Source organism: Chiloscyllium punctatum, chromosome 6, assembly GCF_047496795.1.
Source record: "Chiloscyllium punctatum isolate Juve2018m chromosome 6, sChiPun1.3, whole genome shotgun sequence".
NCBI lineage: Eukaryota > Metazoa > Chordata > Chondrichthyes > Orectolobiformes > Hemiscylliidae > Chiloscyllium > Chiloscyllium punctatum.
In genome coordinates, this window is record NC_092744.1 from 89,730,585 (window position 1) to 89,752,426 (window position 21,842).

The following is a 21,842-nucleotide window of genomic DNA, read 5'->3' on the forward strand; positions in this document are numbered from 1 at the left end:
ACCAGAGTCTAGATTACAGTGGTGCTGGAAAAGCACAGCAGTTCAGGCAGCATCTGAGGAGCAGTAAAATCGATGTTTTGGACAAAAGCCCTTCATCAGGAATACAGGCAGAGAGCCTGAAGGGTGGAGAGATAAATGAGAGGAGGGTGGGGATGGGGAGAAAGTAGCATAGAGTACAATAGGTGAATGGGGGAGGGGATGAAGATGATAGGTCGGGGAGGGGGGAGGGTGGAGTGGATAGGTGGAAAAGAAGATAGGCAGGTAGGAAAAGTCATGGGGACAGTGCTGAGCTGGAAGTTTGGAACTGGGGTGAGGTGGGGGGAGGGGAAATGAGACAACTGTTGAAGTCCACATTGATGCCCTGGGGTTGAAGTGTTCCGAGGCGGAAGATGAGGCGTTCTTCCTCCAGGCGTCTGGTGGTGAGGGAGCGGCGGTGAAGGAGGCCCAGGACCTCCATGTCTTCGGCACAGTGGGAGGGGGAGTTGAAATGTTGGGCCACAGGGCGGTGTGTTTGATTGGTGCAGTTGTCCCAGCGATGTTCCCTAAAGCGCTCTGCTAGGAGGTGTCCGGTCTCCCATCCTGTCTTGGAACTACATTGCTGTTCCTTCAGTGTCATAGTACCAGCTTTCAGTTTGGCTGTTAAACTAGTGGAATTAGGTTTTGGCCTGTTTTTGTGAAGATGTTTTATAATTAACTAGGTTAGTCTTTCTGGAACCATGATTTTAAATGAGCATGTGTCAGAGAGGCTTTTCAGAATCTGCTCCTGAAGTGCTTATGGAAGTTTGTTAAAATTATGGATTTTACATCGGGGAGAGACAGCCTTTTAAGATGTTTGTTTTGGGTTTAGGATAAATGAGAATTTATTTTATTTGGAAATATTTTGAGATTGGAAAATGTTCAATATTTTGAAGAAGATCTGACTAAACTCATGCAAGTTTTTCTGAGAAAAAGGTTATCCTGATTTATGAATGCTCGTACAACTGAATGCAATCCCATACAGGGGATAATTTAAAGATCAGTTATGCGAATGTTACCTCTACTCATGTTTGGCTATTTTGTCTTGCATGGCATTCAGACTTGCTGACGGACTCAAGAACAAATCCGATTAACAACCAGGGACTGCTGGTAGTTAGGGAATGCGTTTCCTCAGTGAAGGGGTTTAATCATAGAATAGAATCATAGAACCCTACAGTGTGGAAGCAGGCCATTTGGCCCATCGAGTTCACACTGATCATTCAAACAGCATCCCACCTCAAACCCCCCCCACCCATATAACCCTGCATTTCCCATGACCAATCCACCTAATCTGCACATCTTTGGACTGTGGGAAGAAACCCACGCAGACATAGGGAGAATGTGAAACCTCCACACAGATAATCACCTGAGGATGCCAACCACTGAACCTCCCCTGGAAGTTTGTGAAAGTTCCAAACCAGGAGTGTTTGTTTGGAAATCTGCATTGGTTATTAAAAAAAAGTATTTTTAATCATCCTGTTCTGACATGTCATGACCCACCTCTGGATTAGGTGTCAAGACTTGTAACCTGACCTTTGGCCCAGTTGTAGACATCCAAAATAAATTTCTTCTGACCTTTGAGTACCTGTAAGATGATGGTCTTGGGGAATTGATGAGATTTTGTTTTGCTTTGAAATTTTTCTAACTTGTTACATTTAGTTTAGTTTGTTTTATTTTGTTTTCAATTTCTTTTTATCTCGTTCTGTGGCTAGCAACGAAAAATCAGAATGGTGTGTTGCCTCCCTGGTGCCAGGATCAAGGATGTCTCGGAGAGGGTGCAAAAGGTTCTCAAGGGGGAGGGGGAGAGGGACCAGAAGGAGGTCATTGTACGCATTGGAACCAATATGAAGGGCTCTTGCCCGAAACATTGATTTTCCTGCTCTTCGGATGCTGCCTGACCTCCTGTGCTGTTCCAGCACCACTCTAATCTAGACTCTGGTTTCCAGCATCTGCAGCCCTTGTTTTTACCTACATTGGAACCAATGACATAGGAAGGGAAAAAAAAGAGATTCTGAAGGGAGAACATGGAGAGTTAGTCAGGAATTTAAATAGGAGGTCCTCGAGAGTAGTAATATCTGGATTACTTCTGGTGCTGCGAGCTTGTGAGGGCAGGAATAGGAGGATAGAGCATATGAATGCATGGTTGAGGAGCTGTTGTGTGGGAGAAGGCTTCACATTTTTGGATCATTGGACTCTGTTCTGGGGTAGAAGTGACCTGTACAAGAAGGCTGGGGGGGTGGGGGGGGCTGGGGGGGGAGGTTGCGGTGGTGGGGGGTTGCAGTGGTGGGACCCAGGGAGATAGTGAGAAAAGAGATCAATCTGAGACTAGTACCGTTGAGAAAAGAAGCAAGTCAAACAGTCAGGGCAGGCAGGGACAAAGCAGGGAACAAGATAGGACTGATAAATTAAACTGCATTTGTTTCAATGCAAGAGGCCAAACAGGGAAGGCAGATAAACTCCGGGCTTGGTTAGGAACATGGGACTGGGATATCACAGCAATTACAGAAACGTATCTCAGGGATGGACAGGACTGGCAGCTTAATGTTCCAGGATATACATGCTACAGGAAGGACAGAAAGGGAGGCAAGAGAGGAGGAGGAGTGGCGTTTTTGATAAAGGATAGCATTACAACATTACTTAGGATATTGCGAGAAATACATCCAGGGAAGTTATTTGGGTGGAACTGAGAAATAAGAAAAAGATGATCACCTTCTACTGGGATTGTATGATAGACCCCCTAATACTCAGAGGGAAATTGAGAAACAAATTTTAAGGAGATCTCAGTTGTCCATAAGAATAAAAGGGTAGTTATGGTGGGGGATTTTAACTTCCCAAACATAGACTGGGACTGCCATTGTGTTAAGGGTTTAAGATGGAGAGGAATCTGATTTGTTAAAATCAGAAAATTTTCTGATTCAGTATGTGGATGTACCTACCAGAGAAACTTGACCTACTCTTAGGAAATAAGGCAGGGCAGCCGACTGGGAGAGTACTTTGGGGCCAGCGACCATAATTCTGTTAGTTTTAAAATAGTGATGAAAAAGGATAGACCGGATCTAAAAGTTGAAGTTCTAAATTGGTGGAAGGTTAATTTTGACGGTATTCGGCAAGAACTTTCAAAAGTTGACTGGAGGCAGATGTTCGCAGGTAAGGGGAGGGCTGGAAAATGGGAAACCTTCAGAAATGAGATAACTAGAGTCCAGAGACAGTATATTCCTGTCAGGGTGAAAGGGAATGCTGGATGACTAAAGAAATTGAGGGTTTGGTTAAGAAAAAGAAGGAAGCATATGTCAGGTGTAGACAGGATAGATTGAGTGAATCCTTAGAAGAGTATAAAGGAAGTAGGAGTGTACTTAAGAGGGTTATCAGGAGGGCAAAAAGGGGACATGAGATAGCTTTGGCAAATAGAATTAAGGAGAATCCAAAGGGTTTTTACAAATACATTAAGGGCAAAAGGGTAACTAGGAAGAGAATAGGGTCCCTCAAGGCGGCCTTTGTGTGGAGCCACAGAAAATGGGGGAGATACTAAATGAATATTTTGCATCAGTATTTACTATGGAAAAGGATATGGAAGATATAGACTGTGGGGAAATAGATGGTGACATCTTGCAAAATGTCCAGTTTACAAAGGAGGAAGTGCTGGATGTCCTGAAATGGTTAAAAGGTGGATAAATCCCCAGGACCTTATCAGGTGTACCCGAGAACTCTGTGAGAAGCTAGAGAAGTGATTGCTGGGCCTCTTGCTGAGATATTTGTATCATCGATATTCACAGGTGAGGTGCCGGAAGACTGGAGGTTGGCAAACATAGTGCCACTGTTTAAGAAAGACAAGCCAGGGAACTATAGACTGGTGAGCCTGACCTCAGTGATGGGCAAGTTGTTGGAAAGAATCCTGAGGGACAGGATGTACATGTATTTGGAAAGGCAAGGACTGATTAGGGATGGTGAACATGGCTTTGTGTGTGGGAAATCATGTCTCACAAACTTGGTTGAGTTTATTGAAGTAGTAACAAAGAGGATTGATGAGGGCAGAGTGGTAGATGTGATCTGTATAGACTTCAGTAAGACGTTTGACATGGTTCCCATGGGAAACTGGTTAGCAAATTTAGGTCTCCTGGAATACAGGGAGAACTCGCCATTTGGATACAGAACTGGCTCAAAGGTCGAAGACAGAGGAGGGTGGTGGAGGGTTGTTTTCACACTGGAGGCGACAAGGATCTGTGCTGGGTCACTAGTTTTCGTCATTTATATCAAAGATGGATGTGAACATAAGAGGTATAGTTAGTAAATTTGCAAATGACACCAAAATTGGAGGTGTAGTCGCCAGCGAAGAAGATTACCTTAGATTACAACAGGATCTTGATCAGATGGGCCAATGAACTGAGAAATGGCAGGTGGAGTTTAATTCAGATAAATGTGAGGTGCTGCATTTTGGGAAAGCAAATCTTAGCAAGACTTATGCATTTAATGGTAAGGTCCTAGGGAGTGTTGCTGAACAAAGAGACCTTGGAGTGCAAGTTCATAGCTCCTTGAAAGTAGAATTGCAGGCAGATAGGGTAGCGAAGGTGGCGTTTGGTATGCTTTTATTGGTCAGAGTATTGAGTACAGGACACTGGTTAGGCCACTTTTGGAATATTGCGTGCAATTCTGGTCTCCTTCGGAAGGATGTTGTGAAACTTGAATGGGTTCAGAAAGGATTTACAAGGGTGTTGCCAGGGTTGGAGGATTTGAGTTATAGGGAGAGGTTGAATATGCTAGAGCATTGGAGGCTGAGGGGTGACTTTATAGAGATTTATAAAATCATGAGGGACATTGATGTGATAAATAGACAAAGTCTCTTTCTTGGGGTGGGGGAATCCAGAGCTGGAGGGCAAAGGTTTAGGGTGAGAGGGGAAAGACATAAAAGAGACCTAAGGGACAACTTTTCACACAGAGGATGGTACGTGTATGGAATGAGCCGCCAGAGGAAGTGTTGGATGCTGGTACAATTGCAACATTTAAAAGGCATCTGGATGTGTATATGAAAAGGAAGGGTTTGGAGCGGGTGCTGACACTGGACTAGATTGGGTTAGGATAGCTGGTCAGCATGGACAAGTTGGACCAAAGTGTCTGTTTCCATGAGTCTATGACTCTATGATGGTTCAGTGAAAGGCTGTCACATTAAATTAAAAATAAATTAAGCCAGATTTCAACGTTGGATCTAACTTGTTGAGTAGTTTCATCAGCTCGGATTGTAAGTGTCTTGTTGCTGTTGTCTGGTATCATTCGAGCTGTTTGTCACAACTTTGTTTTTGCTATCATTGGAAAATGTTAAAATGTTATTTGATTTTCCAGTATCTGCTTATTTTTTATGTACCGAAGAGTATTGGTTTTCGCAGCGGCCCAGGAGAGCACCATTGTCTATTCTCCTGCATTCTTTAAAAAAAAACAAATGATTCACTGTTTTTTGTCCTTCACCCAATTTTTTTTCAAGCTTTTTTGTATTGATTTCAGACTCGAGTCTTGTTTTGTTGAGGATGACATTAACAAGTCCAACTAACAGATTGCCTTTCATGAACCAGTTACGGAACTGTTGGACCCTTGAATTTAAGAATGGAGTTCTATAGATGACATGCAAGATATGAAAAATGTGTTGCTGGAAAAGAGCAGCAGGTCAGGCAGCATCCAAGGAGCAGGCGAATCGATGTTTCGGGCATAAGCCCTTCATCAGAACTGAAAAATGTATTGCTGGAAAAGTGCAGCAGGTCAGGCAGCATCCAAGGAGCAGGCGAATCGATGTTTCGGGCATAAGCCCTTCATCAGAACTGAAAAATGTGTTGCTGGAAAAGTGCAGCAAGTCAGGCAGCATCCAAGGAGCAGGAGAATCGACGTTTCGGGCATAAGCCCTTCATCAGAACTGAAAAATGTATTGCTAGAAAAGCGCAGCAGGTCAGGCAGCATCCAAGGAGTAGGAGAAACGCTGATTCTCCTGCTCCTTGGATGCTGCCTGACCTGCTGCGCTTTTCCAGCAACACATTTTTCAGCTCTGATCTCCAGCATCTGCAGTCCTCACTTTCTCCGACATGCAAGGTATCCCAATCTTAACAAGATTTTCTTCCCTAAAATTGGCATATTAGCCTTGTTGATCACTGTTTCAATCTAGCAGTCAGCAGTTGTGGTCTGAGTACAACAGTTGCCGACTGCAGCAGCTGTGTGTGCAACTTGAACCCATTCAAGTACTCAATTCTGATAAATTGACAAATTATTTGATTAATGTATTAAACCATGTACTTATTTCTTGCACGTTCTATTACAAACAAGAGCTTGTATGTTTTCCCACAAACTTAATTAACAACCTATTTATACACCCACTCGAGTCATTTGACAGAGTCTAATTCGTCAGTGAATATGAAAGATAGTACCTAATCTGCATAATCGTTGTGCTGTTGCTGAGGACGGCTGATGTTGCTCACATGCTACTTCTCTCTCTCTTTCCATGTCCCTGATGTAGGGTCTGATTTGTGAGCGTTTGTCACCGGAGTTATTGCTGCCTGTATGCCTAGAGGGTCGCCTTTTATCTTCTTTCCTTATCTTTCTCAAGTCGTGGTGTCTTTTACCCATTGGCTCAGGCTCATCTGTTAATTGCATGTCTTTATCTTACTGCCTGCAGACCAAGGAACCTCATTGCCCCTCATCCAAATAAGGCTTCTGTATTACTTCCTCTTTCTTAATTTTTTTCTGAAGAGTATGGTTTGTACCAAACAGTACCTGGACCCAGTCTTTCTCAGTTTACAAGCTGTTTTTCCCTGTGTATCAGCAGTTTTTACTTATACTGAGCTTGTGTCTCTGCAGCCTCTTGGCTAACGTCTCATTTTCGGGAGTATGCCTCCAACTTGTCCCCCTATTTCTCTCTGTTCTGTGCAGCGGCCTTGACTGGAAGCACTGAGAATTATTTACCCATGCGATCACCGGAAAAAAAATGCCAGCTTCTAAGTTCAACAAATATATATTTAAAGAACCTTGTGGCACAGTAGGATGCCATTCTGCTAATTGTCTGTGCAAATACTTTGAAGGAGCTTTCCTCAAAGTCTCTGCTCTTCCTCTGTTGTCCTGCTTTTTTCCCCCTTTATAAGCATGTGTCCAATTCCTTCCAAAAGCCACTATTGAAGTTGTTTCCTGAATTCTTTCTGTATGATCAGAACTCACTGCATTATGAAACATTTCATTTTATTTGCTTTCTAGTTCTTTTTCCAGTTATTTTCAATTTTTGTCCTCTGCCGTTGCAGACAAGTTTTCCCATTCCTTTATCTTCCTTACTCTGCAGCTCTGAGGAAAACAATCTATGAGCTCCTGAAGTCTGCTCCATTCTTCATACTGTTGACTCCAAGTCCAAGTTTTGGCTAAAATAGAAACTTGGAAATTACATCCCCTGTGCCCAAGTTCACGGCAGTGATGTATATCAAAAAGGGCAGTCTTAATAAGAATCCTTCGTTCAAGACTGAAACATTTTATGTTCATCATTGTAATTTATATTTTGCTTCTTAGCCTATTTTGAGCCTATGCCCTGTAATCCTATAAGTTTAAATTTGGCTATTATTTTCTTATTAACAGACCTATTAATTACAGGGCAATTTACAAAATGCCTTTTGAAAAGACTTACACGTGCAAAGTTCACCAGTTTAATCAATGCCAAATTTAACAAATTTGCGTTGGCTTTCATTTGTTAGCCTATATTTTTGCAAGTGACAACTCATTTTGTTACAGATTAATATGTGAAGATTTCACTGCTACTGGCATTATACTGACTGGCCTGCAGTTTCTGGATTTTTAGAACATTTTTAGAACCTGTACAGCATGGAAACACAGGCCCTTTGACCCCGATGTGCCAAATATGACACCAAATTAAACTAATCTCTTTTTCCTGCTCTAGGTCTATATCACTCCATTCCTTGCATATTTATGTGCCTATCTAAAAGTCCCTTGAATGCCCCGATCATATGTGCCTCCACCACCAACCCCTGGCAGCATGTTCCAGACTCCTACAGACTGTGTTTGTAAACCTCTTATGCAACTTCTCCCAAGCCTCCACATCTTTCCTGTAATGTGATAACCAAAACTGAATGCAATGCAATGCTCTCAGTGCGACCTGACCAAAGTCTTAGAGTAAGTTGAAGAAACAGGTCAGGCTGGAACATGACAGGGAGCAAGGAATGGCTGTTAGGTTAAATTGCATCCATTGCAATGCAAGAGGGCTGACAGGTAAGGCCAATGAAGTCAGGTTGTGGATAGGTACATGGGACTAGAATGTTATAGCCATTGCAGAAACATGGCGAAGGGGGAATAGGCTTGGCAGCTTAATGGACAAGGGTACAGGTGCTTTAGGCGGGGCAGAAGTGGTGGAAAGAGGGGAGGGGGAGTTTCATTTTTGGTTAGGGTGAATATCACAGCAGTAATCAGAGATGACACAATTAAAGAACAATCCAGTGAGGCCTTGTGGGTAGAGCAAAGTAATAAGAAGGGGATGGTGGCACTATTGAAGTTGTACTATAGGCCTGCAAATAGTCAACAGGAATTAGAGCAACAAATATGCAAGTAGACTGGGGTGGCTTGTAGCAATAGGATTGTCATAGTAGGAGATTTTAATTTTCCTAACCTAAGCTGGAACAGCCATAGCATTAGTTGGTGTGGAATTTGTTAAATATGTTGGAGAAGGTTTGTGTGTCTGGCATAGAGAGGGCCCTACTCGGGAAGGGCAAAACTCAACCTACTCTTGGAAAAAAGGGCAGGACAGGTGACAGATGTGACAGTGAGCACTTTGAGACCAGTGACCATAATTGTATTAATTTTAAGATAGTTATGGAGAAGGACAAAACTGGTCCACAGGTTCAAGTTCTAAATTGGGGCAAGGTGATTTTTGATGGAATTAGACATGAGCTTGCAGGGGTTGATTGGAATAGTTTGTTTGCAGGAAAAGGGACCTCTGACAAGTGTAGGCCTTTAAAAGTGAGAAAGCTGGAGTTCAAGGTCTGTATGTTCCTGTGAGGGCGAAGGGTAGGGTTGGCAGGAATAGGAAACTCTGGATCACAAGAGGTATTGAGGCTTTGACCAGAGAAAGGGAGGAGGCGTGGCTTAGGTACTGGCAGCTAGGATCAAGGGAATCCCTGGAGATATATAGGAGATACAGGCATTTACTGAAGAAGGAAATTAGGAAGGTGAGAATGGGGCATGAGATAGCCATGGCTGAGAAGATTAGGGTGAATCCAAAGAGGTTCTTGAAGTATATTAAAGGAATGGGAATAACTAGAGAGACCATAGTACCCCTCAAGGAGCAAATTGGAGACGTATATGTAGAACTGCAGGAGATGGGCAAGGTCCTCAATGAATATTTCTCCTCTGTGTTAACCGTGGAGAAAGACATGAAGACTTGGGATCTTGAGGAAGTAAGTGGTCATATCTTAGGAACAGTCCATATCACAGCAGAGGAGGTATTGGGCACATTAGAAAATATGAAGGTGGATAAATTTCCTAGTCCTGACCAGATATATCCAAGAACACTGCAAGAAGCTAAAGAGGATATTGCGGGGGGCCCTGGCTGATATTTTTGCATCATTGTTAGCCATGAGTGATGTCCCGGAAGACTGGAAGGTAATAAATGTTGTGCCCTTAAGTAAGAAAGGCTGCAAAGAAAAACTTGGAAACTATAGACCAGTAAGCCTAACATACGTGGAAAAGTTATTTGAGAAGATTCGGAGAGATAAGATATACATGCATTTGGAGACACCGGGTTTGATTAAGAATAGTCATCATGGCTTTGTGTGTGGGAGATCATGCCGGGCAACTCTGTTAGTTCTTTAGTGAAGTGACCAGGAAGGTTGGTGAGTGCAGGGCGGTAGACATAATCTCTATGGATTTCAGTAAGGCCTGTGGTAAGATTCTATATGGTAGATTGCTCTGGAAGGTTAGATCCAAGGGCAGCTGGAAACTCGGATACACAGTTGGCTTGATGGTAGGAAGTAGAGGGTAATATTGGAAAGCTGCTTATCGGATTGGAGACCTGTGACTAGTGGTATGCCTCAGCGGTCAGTGCTGGCCCGATTCGAGTTTTATCTATATCAGTAATTTGGATGGGAATGTACAAGGCCTGATTTTGATGGGAATGTACAAGGCATGATTAATAAGTTTGCAGATGACACTAAAATAGGTGGTATCATGGACAGTGAGGAAGATTCTCAGAAATTGCAACAAAACTGTGATCAGCTGGGGAAGTGGGCTGAGAAATCTCAAATGGAGTTTAATACAGATAAGTGTGAGCATGTGCATTCTGGAAAATCAAATCAAGGTTGGAGTTCCATGGTGAATGGTAGGGCCTTAAGGAGTGTAGTGGAACAGAGGGACCTTGGAGTTCAGGTGCACGGTTCTCTGAAAGTGGAGTCTCAAGTAGACAGGGCAGTGAAGAAGGCTTTTGGCACACTGGTCTTCAGTTGGGAAGTTACGTTGCAGTTGAACAGGACGTTAATGAGGCCGCAATTGGAGTATTGTGTTCAGTTTTGGCCACTTTGCAGAAGAAAGTTTCAAGGTTTTTGTCAGGTTCTGTGTTATAGGGAGTGTAGGAAACTGAGGGGGGATCTTATAGAAATGTATAAGATCATGAGAGGTATGGGTATGATAAATACATTGAGTCTTTTTCCCAGGGTTGGGGAATTAGGATGAGAGGGCATCAGTTTAAGGTTAGAGAGGCAAGAATAAATGCGAATCTGAAGGGAAACATTTTTTACACAGGGAGGTGCGTATATGGAGTTAGATGCCAGCGATAGTGATTGAGGTAGGTACATTAAAAACATTTAAAAGGCATTTGGACAAATACAATGTTCGGAAAAGTTTAGAAGGATATGGGCAAGTGCAAGGAAATGGGATTAGCGTGAATGGACATTTTGGTCAACATGGACCAGTTTGGGCCAAAGGGCCCTGTCTCCGTGCTGTTGAACTGTATGACTCTCTGACTTTTTCACCCGAAACATGACACCCTGACTCTTGAACTCAACTCCCTGACCAGTAAAGGCAAATGCGCCATATTCCTTTTTTACAATGCTGTCTACTTGTGTAGCCACTTTCATGGACTTGAACTCCAAGATCTCTCCTTACATCAATGCTGTTCAGAGTACTGCCATTAACTGTATTCTTTTCTTAACATTTGATCTCCCAAAGTGCAGCACCTCACATCTTTCCATATTAAACTCCATTTGCTATTTCTCTGCCTATATCTGTAACTGATCTGTATTCCAAGCCTTTGCAAAACTGGGATCAATGGATATAAGGGGCAAACTGTCCAATATTTGGTGTCATACTTAGCACATAGGAAGATAGTTGTGGTTGTTGGTGGTCAGTCATCTCAACTCCAGGCCATCCCAGAAGGTGTTCCTCTTCAGCTGATTCATCAGTGCTCCGTGATAAGGTCAGAAGTGGAGGTATTTGCCAGTCATTGCACAGAATTCAGCACTATTCTCAACTCTTCACATTCTGAAGCAGTCCATGTTCCTTCACTGTCATTCAGTCAAAATCCTGCATCTCTGAGCAATGTGGGTCAACTTAAACACATGGACTGCAGTGGTTTAAGAAGACATCTCGCCACTGTCTGATAAAGGGTACCAAGGAATGGGTAATAATTGTTGGCCAGCCAGTAATGCCCATGTCCCAAAAGTAAATGTAAAAAAAATTACTTTAAAAGTGAGTTGAACAGATGTTTAATTATGCCAGCCCATAGAATTGTGGATACAAAGGAAGGATATAGGACTAACCATGATGCTGTTTCAAAGAGTCAAGGCCAGCAAGGAACCAAAAAAAGTCAACTTCTGTACTGAAATTTGCTGTGATTTAACATGCAAGCTTTGATGGTGTATGCTTCATACCACACTCCATCAAACCTCTGGTGGAATACCAGTGGAATCATCTGGTTTTGATGGCTTTGTATTGTAGTTGTGTTTAGCTGTTAGCAACAAAACATTTTTCTTAATTAAAACAATTTTAGTTCTATTTTATGGCCATCCATATTTTTAAAAAGTTTTTGTAGATGGTTAATATTTCTCTGGTGATCAGCTATAATATCTGAAGGAAATTTTGATGTGTTTCTGCTGGTTTCTGTTTATTGCCCAGTGCAATCAGCACTAGTTAAAACATCCATAAGTAAAATGGGTAATTGCTTAAATTTGTCAAATTGTGACAATCATCAGCCATTTTCACTGGCCACAATTTCAGACTAACAGTTTCAATGCATTGTAGGAACAAATTACTGCAGATACTGGATGGGTTCTGAAAATAACAAAAGCTGGAGCTCACAACAGGTCAGAGAGCATCCATGGAGAGAGAGCAAGCTAACGTTTCAAGGAAAGATGACTTTTTGGTAGAGAGCTCTGATGAAGAGTCATCTCGACTCAATGTTAGCTCCATGGATGTTGTTGTGATCTCCAGTACTTGTTGTTTTAAGTTACAATGCATTGTTTAATTTGGGCAGTTTGCTGAGTCAGCTGTGATTTTGTGAATTACATGTGAAAACATGGTAATACATGTCTACATTTGATAAAAATAATGTATATACTTACACAATGTAGTGTCATGTTCAGATCTTTGATTTTTTTAGATGTTTGTTTGACTTGGATAGTTCAGGTTTTTGAAATGTTTAGCTCGTTCACTGCTTCTGCTGTTTTCTAGTAATTTCAGTGATTCCAGACAGATTTCAGGAAAGATTTGACAAAGTATCACACAAAAGATTTGTTAACAGACTGGGGTCTGATGGAATAGGGTGATCAGTGTTAGCCTGGGTTTAAAAAAAATGAAAGGATTAAGGGTGAGAATGTATAAGGATAGAAAACACAGAGTCATGATAAAGGGTTATTTTCTAGAGGGGGAAGGTTAATATTGGTGTTTCCCTTTGGGTCAGTACTGGGATCAATTTTTTTATATAAGTAAACAAATGACTTAAATATCACAGCTTTTAATGTGATGATATATAGTGTGTATTAGTCTTAATTACGTATCACAGAACGGTTAAATGGAGTTTATGCAAATGTACCTACACTTATCTACTATTTTTTTGTTCGAACTTTGTGCATACTGGTAAAGTGCTCGTAATTCTGATCCTATTGTGTTATTGGCAGTTAATGATAAAGTTTGCAACACTAACAGTGCTCCTTAAATGTGAACTATTGATGTTTGTCACTGAAAGAATGTAAAAGTATTTTGCGATTTAGACATTTATGAGGATTATAGATATTTCTTTTTCTCTCAACAGGTCTTGATGCTGAGTTGTATTATGTACGGAACGATGTTGTCAGTTATTACGCACTCCCTTTCAAGTTACTTGTACCCGGGGAGACCAACAGCCTTCATTTCACTTGGCACGCAAAATCCAAGGTAAATTTTAAGGTTCGGTCAAGACACGTTCGAGTGGGAGTGCAACACACTCTGTAACCTGCACAGTATCAATTGCCTGCTAGTCACGTGGAATGGTATCAAGCAATGTTTGGTGGTATGCATCTCATGATCAGTTGTTACAGTAGAGTCATGGATTTCCCCACTGGGAGAAGGTAAAATCCACAAAGAGCATTCTTTTGCATCCTTAATGGCAGTTTTCTGGACAGTGTTTGTATAGGCAAGGAACTTTATCATACATTAGCCCATCTCTGATCATGCTGTTCTATCGCTGTCCGCTGATTCATAAGAATCTCAGATATTTTCTTTGGAAATATAAACCGGGAAATAGAAGATTTAATTATTAGTTGTTTTAAAAACTAAAGGACATTGGAACCATGTGGCATTGTATTGTTGGAACTTGGTTTGATATTTTTGAGTTACACTGGCATCAGGTCTCAGAAGAAAGGTAACTGCCCAGCAACAGAGTTTGGATTGGTTTAAGTACAGTTTATCACAGATCTGAAGAGCAGTCGGTCCACAAGTCCTGTAAGCAAAATAGATCCTTCTTCTCTGTTTGTCAAATCTGTCTGTCTGCCCATCTTCTATGTGAATGAAATGGGCATTTTGATTTCAAAGGGATATCATTTAAGTTTGCATTAGTAATTAATAAACTGTTTTTGCCACATGTTGGAGGGCATATTTGTTAAATAAATAAGCTTCTTATTCATTAAAACCTGGTATAGGTTTCTTTTTTGTCCTAATTTTCTAATTGACCTGAACAGAGATGTTACTGCACACCTCTGGAGCAAGTGGAAGTTGAACCGAGGTCTTTTGGTCCAGGGCTTCACAAGAGGGCTTTAAGTTTTACATTTAAATGACAAGATAATTCTCTATTTGCTGCTTGTGATTTTGATTTTTGTAGTGAGTCAGTTGTACATTCTGCAAGTTTATGACAAAAGTATAAAGCATTAATTTTTGTGTATGTAAACGATGTAATTTAGTTTTTATACAAAATAATAAAGCTTGATGCATTTTGAAATGAATTGCAACTTGTAATAAATTTTCCAGCTATTCTCTGGGGAATTAACCATGTGCCTTAGTTCCCAGTGATTCTTATTATTATGCGTCCGTTGTTGTGGTCAGTCAGACATTAACCATCCTAGAGACGAAATTGGTCACACTTTAGTCAAGAGCAATCTGCCTTTTATAGATCAGTGATGTGATTTTTATGCTTGACTCTTAATACCACTTGGAAACTTTTTTGGAATCAAAGAGCTAAGGAAAGGTAAGCTGTCTCTATGAACCTGTTTGAAGGCATGTATAGAAAGCCGGGATCAAAATCAGTGCATCCTAATAATTTGGGCATTAATAGAAAACTGTGTCAGGGCTGGATGAATAGGAAGATACATTACCATTGTCTGCATTGCTAAGCAAGGCTTGGGTGTCACTTGGAGGGATAACTCTCCAATGAAAGTAGTACCACAGAGGACTTAAAGGTGACGAGTCTGCTACTGTTGCAGGCAATGCATTCCATGCCCCTACTACTGTGAGTAAAGAAATTACCTCTGACATCTGTCCTATATCTGTCACTCCTCAATTTAAAGCTATGTCCCCTCGTGCTAGCTATCACTATCCTAGGAAAAAGGGCTCACTGTCCACCCAATCCAACCCTCAATTTAGTCTCAATTAAGTCAGCTCTCAATCACACGAAAACAGCATCAAGGCCCTCTTTTCCTCATAAGAACTTCTCTCCATACCAGGCCACATCCTAGTAAATCTCCTCTGAACACTTTCCAAAGCTTATACATCCTTCTTATAATGCAGTGACCAGAATTGTATGCAATACTCCCAAGTGCTACCACACCAGAGTTTTGTACAGCTGCGACATGACCTTGTGGCTCCAAAACTCAATCTCTCTACCAATAAAAGCTAAACAAAGTTTATTTAATCAGAACCTCGAGCAGTGCACCACCTGAGTTGTGTGAAAGAAATTGGACCAGAGCCAGTGGCAGTCATGCTGCTGTTTGTCCTGCAGTTGACCTGAGGAACTAAGCTTAAGTCCTCATCTTAATAGATCCAAGCTGAAATATTAGTATCAAAAATCTGAACTCGTAAGTTTCTTTCTTCTCAAACTTTCTTCACAATGCAGTCACTTTGCTAAGTTGCATCAACGTGAGCAGATTCACTAGAAATGCAACTTATCACCATTTGAGATAAACAGACTTAAGCTTAGCTTCTCAGTCATGTGCAGGACAAAGAGCAGCATGATTGGTCCAATCTCTTTGACACAACATAAGTAGATTTACTAGAAGTGCAGCTTTATCACTATTTGGTGTGTAGACAGGATAGTGTAAAGTTTAACTGCAATATTTTTCTGAAGTTGTATCTTTCTTAACTTGATAAATTAATCCAAAATATTGTGTAGGAGCAGAGGGTGTATGATTACATTAGTCATTGAAGGTAACAGTTAATAAAGCAGAGAGTATCCTGGGCTCTATTAATAGGAGACCAAGGAGCCTCTATTAAAATTTCCATAAGACATCAGTTCAATTCCCTGCTGGAGCATTACATCCAGGTCTGGCTACTGTATTTTAGGATATGCGCACATCAGAGATGGTGCAGAAAAGGTTCACAGGAATGGCTTAAATGGTGAAAGACTTCAAGTTATGGGGATAGATGAAAGAAAGTTAGGATCTCTTCCTTTTGGAGATGAAGATGAAAAATTTGATGAAGGTCTTTTAAATCAGACATGGACATAGGAAATGGGAAGGAACTATTCCTACTTACAAAATATTTGCAACTGAGAAGACAGATTCAGTGTACTTGATTGAAGAAGCAAAAGCAATTAGAGTAAAAACTTATCAAGTGGTCAGATTCAGGAATGCTCTTCCTGGTGGAGGCAGCAAGGAAAGCACTCAAAGAAATTAGACTGTTACCTGAGAAGGAAGAATGTTATTTGTCACAGGCCTCTTGCTGCCTGTGACAAATCTGAAATTCTGCCTTTGAAGTCATGGTGAAGAAGCTTCATCTATCATTTCGATAGTTACTCTTCAGAGAATCATTGTGGACTTGAAGGGCTGAATGGCTTGCTTCCACACTGTAGGGATTCTATGATTCTATAATTCTACTTCCTTTCCAGTCAAGGAGAAAGGAATACTGGGAAAAAAACAATCTAACAACTGAGTTGAGAACCCAAGCTTTTTATTGTAACAGACAGAGAGCTGTATCTATTAGCTTCAAAGCCAATCCAAACCCCAAATGAAAGCAAAACTTGATCTGTGGAGCCTGACTTTGCCTACTCATGTATTTTTTGTCTAATCTTGAAAAACAACACTTGAGGAGACCAAACTGGTTTACCAACTGCTTCTGAAAAAGACATTCTGGTAACACCTCTCTGCAAGTGGAATTGTTTGCTTTGTGGATTTTTTTTTTCTCTCGTATTAATTTCCTTTGGAGATCATTTCTTAAATATGTGCCCTCTTATTTGTGATCCTTTAATATTTGGGAGGAGTTTCTCCCTGTCTTCTCTATCCAGATCCCTCATGATTTTAAAAATTTCTATCAAATTGCCTCTTAGCTATCTCCTCAAAGGAAAAGAGTCAACTTTCTCTTGTCCTTGTGTCAATGCCCCTGTGACAAGAGACAAATGAAAGATTATGGCCTGTGCTTCTGCAGGGACTTCAGTAATCACAAAAAACTTTGTTCACCAACATTGCTGTTTGTTACCTATATCCGTGATTTGGATGACAATGTACAAGGCATGATTAGTAAGTTTGCAGATGACATTAAAATACGAGGTATCGTGGTCAGTGAGGAAGGCTATTAGAAATTGCAGCAGGATTTTGATTAGCTGGGGAAGTGGGCGGAGAAATGGCAAATGTGGTTTAATATAGATAAGTGTTTGGTCTTGCATTTTGTAAAGTCAAATCAAAGCAGGAGTTTCTTGGTGAATGGTAAGGCCTTAAGGAGTGTAGTGGAACAGGGTCCTTGGTGTTCAGGTGCCCGGTTCTCTGAAAGTAGAGTCACAGATAGACAGGACTGTGAAGAAGGCTGCGGGCACACTGGTCTTCATCAGTCACAGCATTCAGTATAGAAGTTGGGAAGTTATGTTTCAGTGGTATAGGACGTTAGTGAGGCCGCACTTGGAGTATTATGTTCAGTTTTGGTCACCTTGCTATAGGACCGATGTTATTAAACTGGAAAGAGTGCAGAAGAAATTTACAAGGATGTTGCCTGGACTCAATGGTTTGAGTTATAAGGAGAGGTTGGACAAGCTAGTACTTTTTTTTAGAGCACAGAAGACTGAGGGGGATTTTGTAGAAAAATATAAGCTCATGAGAGGCACGGATAGGGTGAATGCACTCAATCTTTTTTTTCCAGGGTTGGTGAATCCAGGGCGAGTTTAAGGTTAGGGGAAAGAATAAAAGTGAACCTGAAGGGCAGCTTTTTTTTTACACTGAATGTGGTACGCCTTTGGAATATGCTGCCAGTAGAAGTGGTTCAGTGGGTACATTAACAACATTTAAGAGGCATTTGGACAAATGAGTGGATAAGGAAGGTTTAGAAGGATGTGGGCTAAGTGCAGGGAAATGGTGTTAGTGTGGCGTGGACCAGTTTGGGCCAAAGGGCCTGTCACCGTATTGTAGGACTCTGTTGGCTCCCGATGTCTTTGATCCTAGTTGTGATTTTCTAGAATTACCCTGAAGTTAAAATTCATGTTATCATTACATGAGCTGAAGGAAACTAGGATAGCGAATGTTGATGGCCAGGAACTTGCTGCCAGTGAGGGCAGTGGAATTGGGGGCGCTGAGTCTTTTAAAAAAAGGAATTGGATAGGCAATTGAGGGGAAAAGAAACTTGCTTACAGGGTTACTGGGATAGTGTGGGGGGAAAAGGAATGAGTGAATTGGACTACAGAGAACTAGTGTAGTTTTGATGGATTGAATGACCTCCTGTGCTGTAATGCTGTATTGAGTGTTTAATTGAGATATCAAAATAAAGGTTGGGAAATTAAAACATGTTAATTTATATTTCCCCCCAGTTTTGTTGAGGTTATTTTCATCAAACTGTGCAGACATATTAGAACATACATGTAGTGCAGATGGGACTTGAACACAGTTGTCCTGCCCAGTGGTAAGGCTGTTACCATTACACCATAAGAGCCCTCTCCACTTGGTTACAAATGTAATCAAGTTGGTCGCTTTATAGTTTTGGAGCATAATATTACTTTTTTTAAATTAAGTCTGACTTTAATAGGTTAAATGATAATAGTGAATAGCTGAATGACCATTCTCATGAAGTGTTCTCTATGACAGGTTGAATACAAGTTGGGCTTTCAGGTGGACAACCCAGCAGTTATGGATATGCCTCAAGCTAATATCTCTGCACAAGGAGAGATTCCACGCAAAGAATCAGGTGAGAAAATATAAAAAGCAACAGTTGAGAGTGCTGATCAGAGAAGGAATGAGTATTTTTCTGACTTTCCAAAATAATTTTGTTCATGCCATGTGAGATTTTTCAAAAGCTCATGCAAATTATCCTGTTTATCCGGCCTGTCCAGGAAATTTGGATTGGCAATGGAAAAGGTGTGTGTGTGTGTGTGTGTGTGTGTGTGTGTGTGTGTGTGTGTGTGTGTGTGTGTGTGTGTGTGTGTGTGTGTGTGTGTGTGTGTGTGTGTGTGAGAGAGATTTTAATGGAATGGAAAATGTTGACAATAAGGGACAAAAGTATTATATATCTTGAAAAGGTTCAGAATAATACTCAACATATCAATAACGGTGAGTAAAGAGCACAATATGGGTTGTTTATGCTGGCTGTTATTCCTCTGTGTTGATCCTCACCTCTTCTGCATAATCTGTCACATCAAAGATTTTTTTCAATTTCTGACAATAATAGTGTTGAGGAAAACAGTGAACAATTGGTGAAAAAAGACTAATGTGAACTTGTGGGCCAGTAGCAAAAGGAAACTGAAATAATGAATAGCTAGGCATTGCAGAGCCATGGATAGACTTAACCAAGAAGGATCAGAATTTTAAAAGCTCATCATTAACAGCTTAGGTCAACATACACACTAGTAAGTGGGATTTTGCATCATTGAGAATCTAAAAGCACAGTATTGGGAAAGGTTTGCTAAGGGTACAAGATGAAAGGTACCATTGAAATTCCTGATGAAGGGCTTTTGCCCAGAATGTCGATTTTCCTGCTCCTCGGATGCTGCCTAGCCTGCTATGTTTTTCCAGCACCACGCTAATCTAGACTCTGATCTCCAGCATCTGCAGTCCTCACTTTCACCAACAATTGAAGTTGTCAAATCTAGAAGCGCCATAGGCATGGGATGACCTGGTGGCTCAGTGGTTAGCACTACTGCCTGACAACATCACAGATTCGATTCCAGCCTTGAGCGACTGTCTCTGTGGAGTTTGGACATTCTCCCCGTGTTTGCATGGGCTTCCTCCGGGTGATCCAGTTTCCTCCCACAGTGCAAAGGTGTGCAGGTTAGGTGGATTAGCCATGCAAAATTGCCCCATGGTGTCCAGGGATGTTTAGGTTACATGGATTAACTATGGGAAACACAGGGTTACAGAGAAACGTACAGGGCAGGGGTGTTGTGGTGGGGAATGGGTCTGGGTTCAGTGCTCTTTAGAGGGTTGGTTTGGACTCAGTGGTGTGTTTCCACACTATAGGAATTCTTCTATTATAAGACTGTGGTAGCAGCAAATGAGCTGCACGTAATTGTCTTGGTGAGTAAATGTGGTCAGAAATGTGGCTTTGACACAGTCGGACTCTGAAGTGTGATTGGTCTGGTGTAGCCTCAGGCAGTCTTGAACAGACTGACAGAGTCAGTTGTTAGGGGATGAAAAACAATAGCATTGATCCTTCAGATATTTAATTAGAGTTATGCAGTTCTGTGAAACTGCAGTTTCTCCTTGTGCAATGATCCCAAGTTGCCATATTGCAGCCCCACTATTATGATGTTACATAACATGTATACTAATTTCCAGAACTCTCCAACTATTAGACCCACTCAGTGTAGCTAAATTCCAACCCCAACCCTGTGTGATTGCATTATCAGGTACCTAACTCCAAACTGGTATATTATGTCCTTTGATCAACAAATTAAACAAATTGAAGCAAATGTTTACATGCATAGAATATTAAGGTTGCAGGCTAACATCAACGAATGTTTAGACTTGTGATATTGATGCAGACACTGAATCTGTGAATGTCATGCTTACCTGATACTTAATAGAATATAATCATAGAGTCCCTACAGTGTGGAAATAGCCATTCAGTCCATCGAGTTCACACCGACCCCGTGAAGAGCATCCCATCCAGATGCACCTCCCTACTCTATCCCTTTAACTCCTCATTTTCCATGGCGGATCTAGCTAGCCTATACATTCCTGAATACCATGGGCAATTTACCTTGGCCAGTCCACCTAACTGCACACCTTTGGACTGTGGAAGGACACCGGAGCATAGTTGCGTCACAGATAGACAGGGTAGTACACTTGCCTTCATTGATCAGGGTGTAGGAGTTGGGACGCCTAATTGATGTTATATAGGACTACTTTTTGAGTCCCGTGTACAGTTCTGGTTGCCATCCTGTAGGAAGGGTATTATTAGATTGGAGAGGATTCAGAAAAGATTTACCAGGATGTTGCTGGGACTGGAGGGTTTGAATAGGCTGGGACCTTTTTCCTAAAGCATAGGAGGTTGAGTGATGATCTTGTGGAGATTTATAAAATCATTAGAGGTATTAGATAAAATGACTAGCAAAAGTATTTTCCTTAGGTTGGGGCAGTTCAAAAGTCGGGGGCATATTTTTAATGTGAGAGGAGAAATATTTGAAAGGGAACTGAGGGGCAACTTATTCCACACAGAGTGACTCACATGTGGAATGAACTTCCAGTGGACGTGGTAGATGCAGGTACAGTTGGAAAATTTAAAAGGTAGGTACATAAATAGGAAAGGTTAAAAGGGATATGTGCCAAGCACAGGCTAAGTGAATTAGTTTAGTTTAGGAAACTTGGTCAGCATGGACGAGTTTGACCGAAAGGTCTGACTCTGACTTTATGACTCTAATACTGAGATGAGGAATTTCTTCAGTCAGAGGGTGGTGAATCTGTGGAACTCGTTGCTGCAGAAGTCTGTGAAGGCCAAGTCTTTCAGTGTCTTTAAGATTGTTTCTTAATTAGTAAGGGGAGAAAGCAGGAGGATAGAGTTGAGGAGCATATCAGCTAGCACTGAATGACCTAATTCTGTTCCTATATCTTCTGGCCTTATGGTAGTCATCATTGTCGTCATCATCATTGGCATTCCCTTGCAGACGAGGATGACTCCCTTCCAATCTTAAAGTGAGTCTGTCGATGGCTATATGGACCGATGCACGTATCGCAAGCTCTGTTTCACTTGAGGCAGAAGATAGTTGTGGGAAGGAG

General features: G+C 41.3%; 1 protein-coding gene across 5 annotated transcripts in view; it reads left to right on the top strand.

The window, feature by feature from the left end:
* ryk (receptor like tyrosine kinase) overlaps nucleotides 1-21,842 on the top strand; it is a 283,193-nt gene that overhangs the window by 49,418 nt on the left and 211,933 nt on the right. For all 5 annotated transcript variants that reach the window (XM_072573228.1, XM_072573230.1, XM_072573229.1 and 2 more), the window contains exons 2-3: nucleotides 13,280-13,401; nucleotides 18,717-18,816. In XM_072573228.1, the coding sequence (XP_072429329.1) occupies nucleotides 13,280-13,401; nucleotides 18,717-18,816 (222 nt within the window). The remainder of the gene's footprint in view (nucleotides 1-13,279; nucleotides 13,402-18,716; nucleotides 18,817-21,842) is intronic.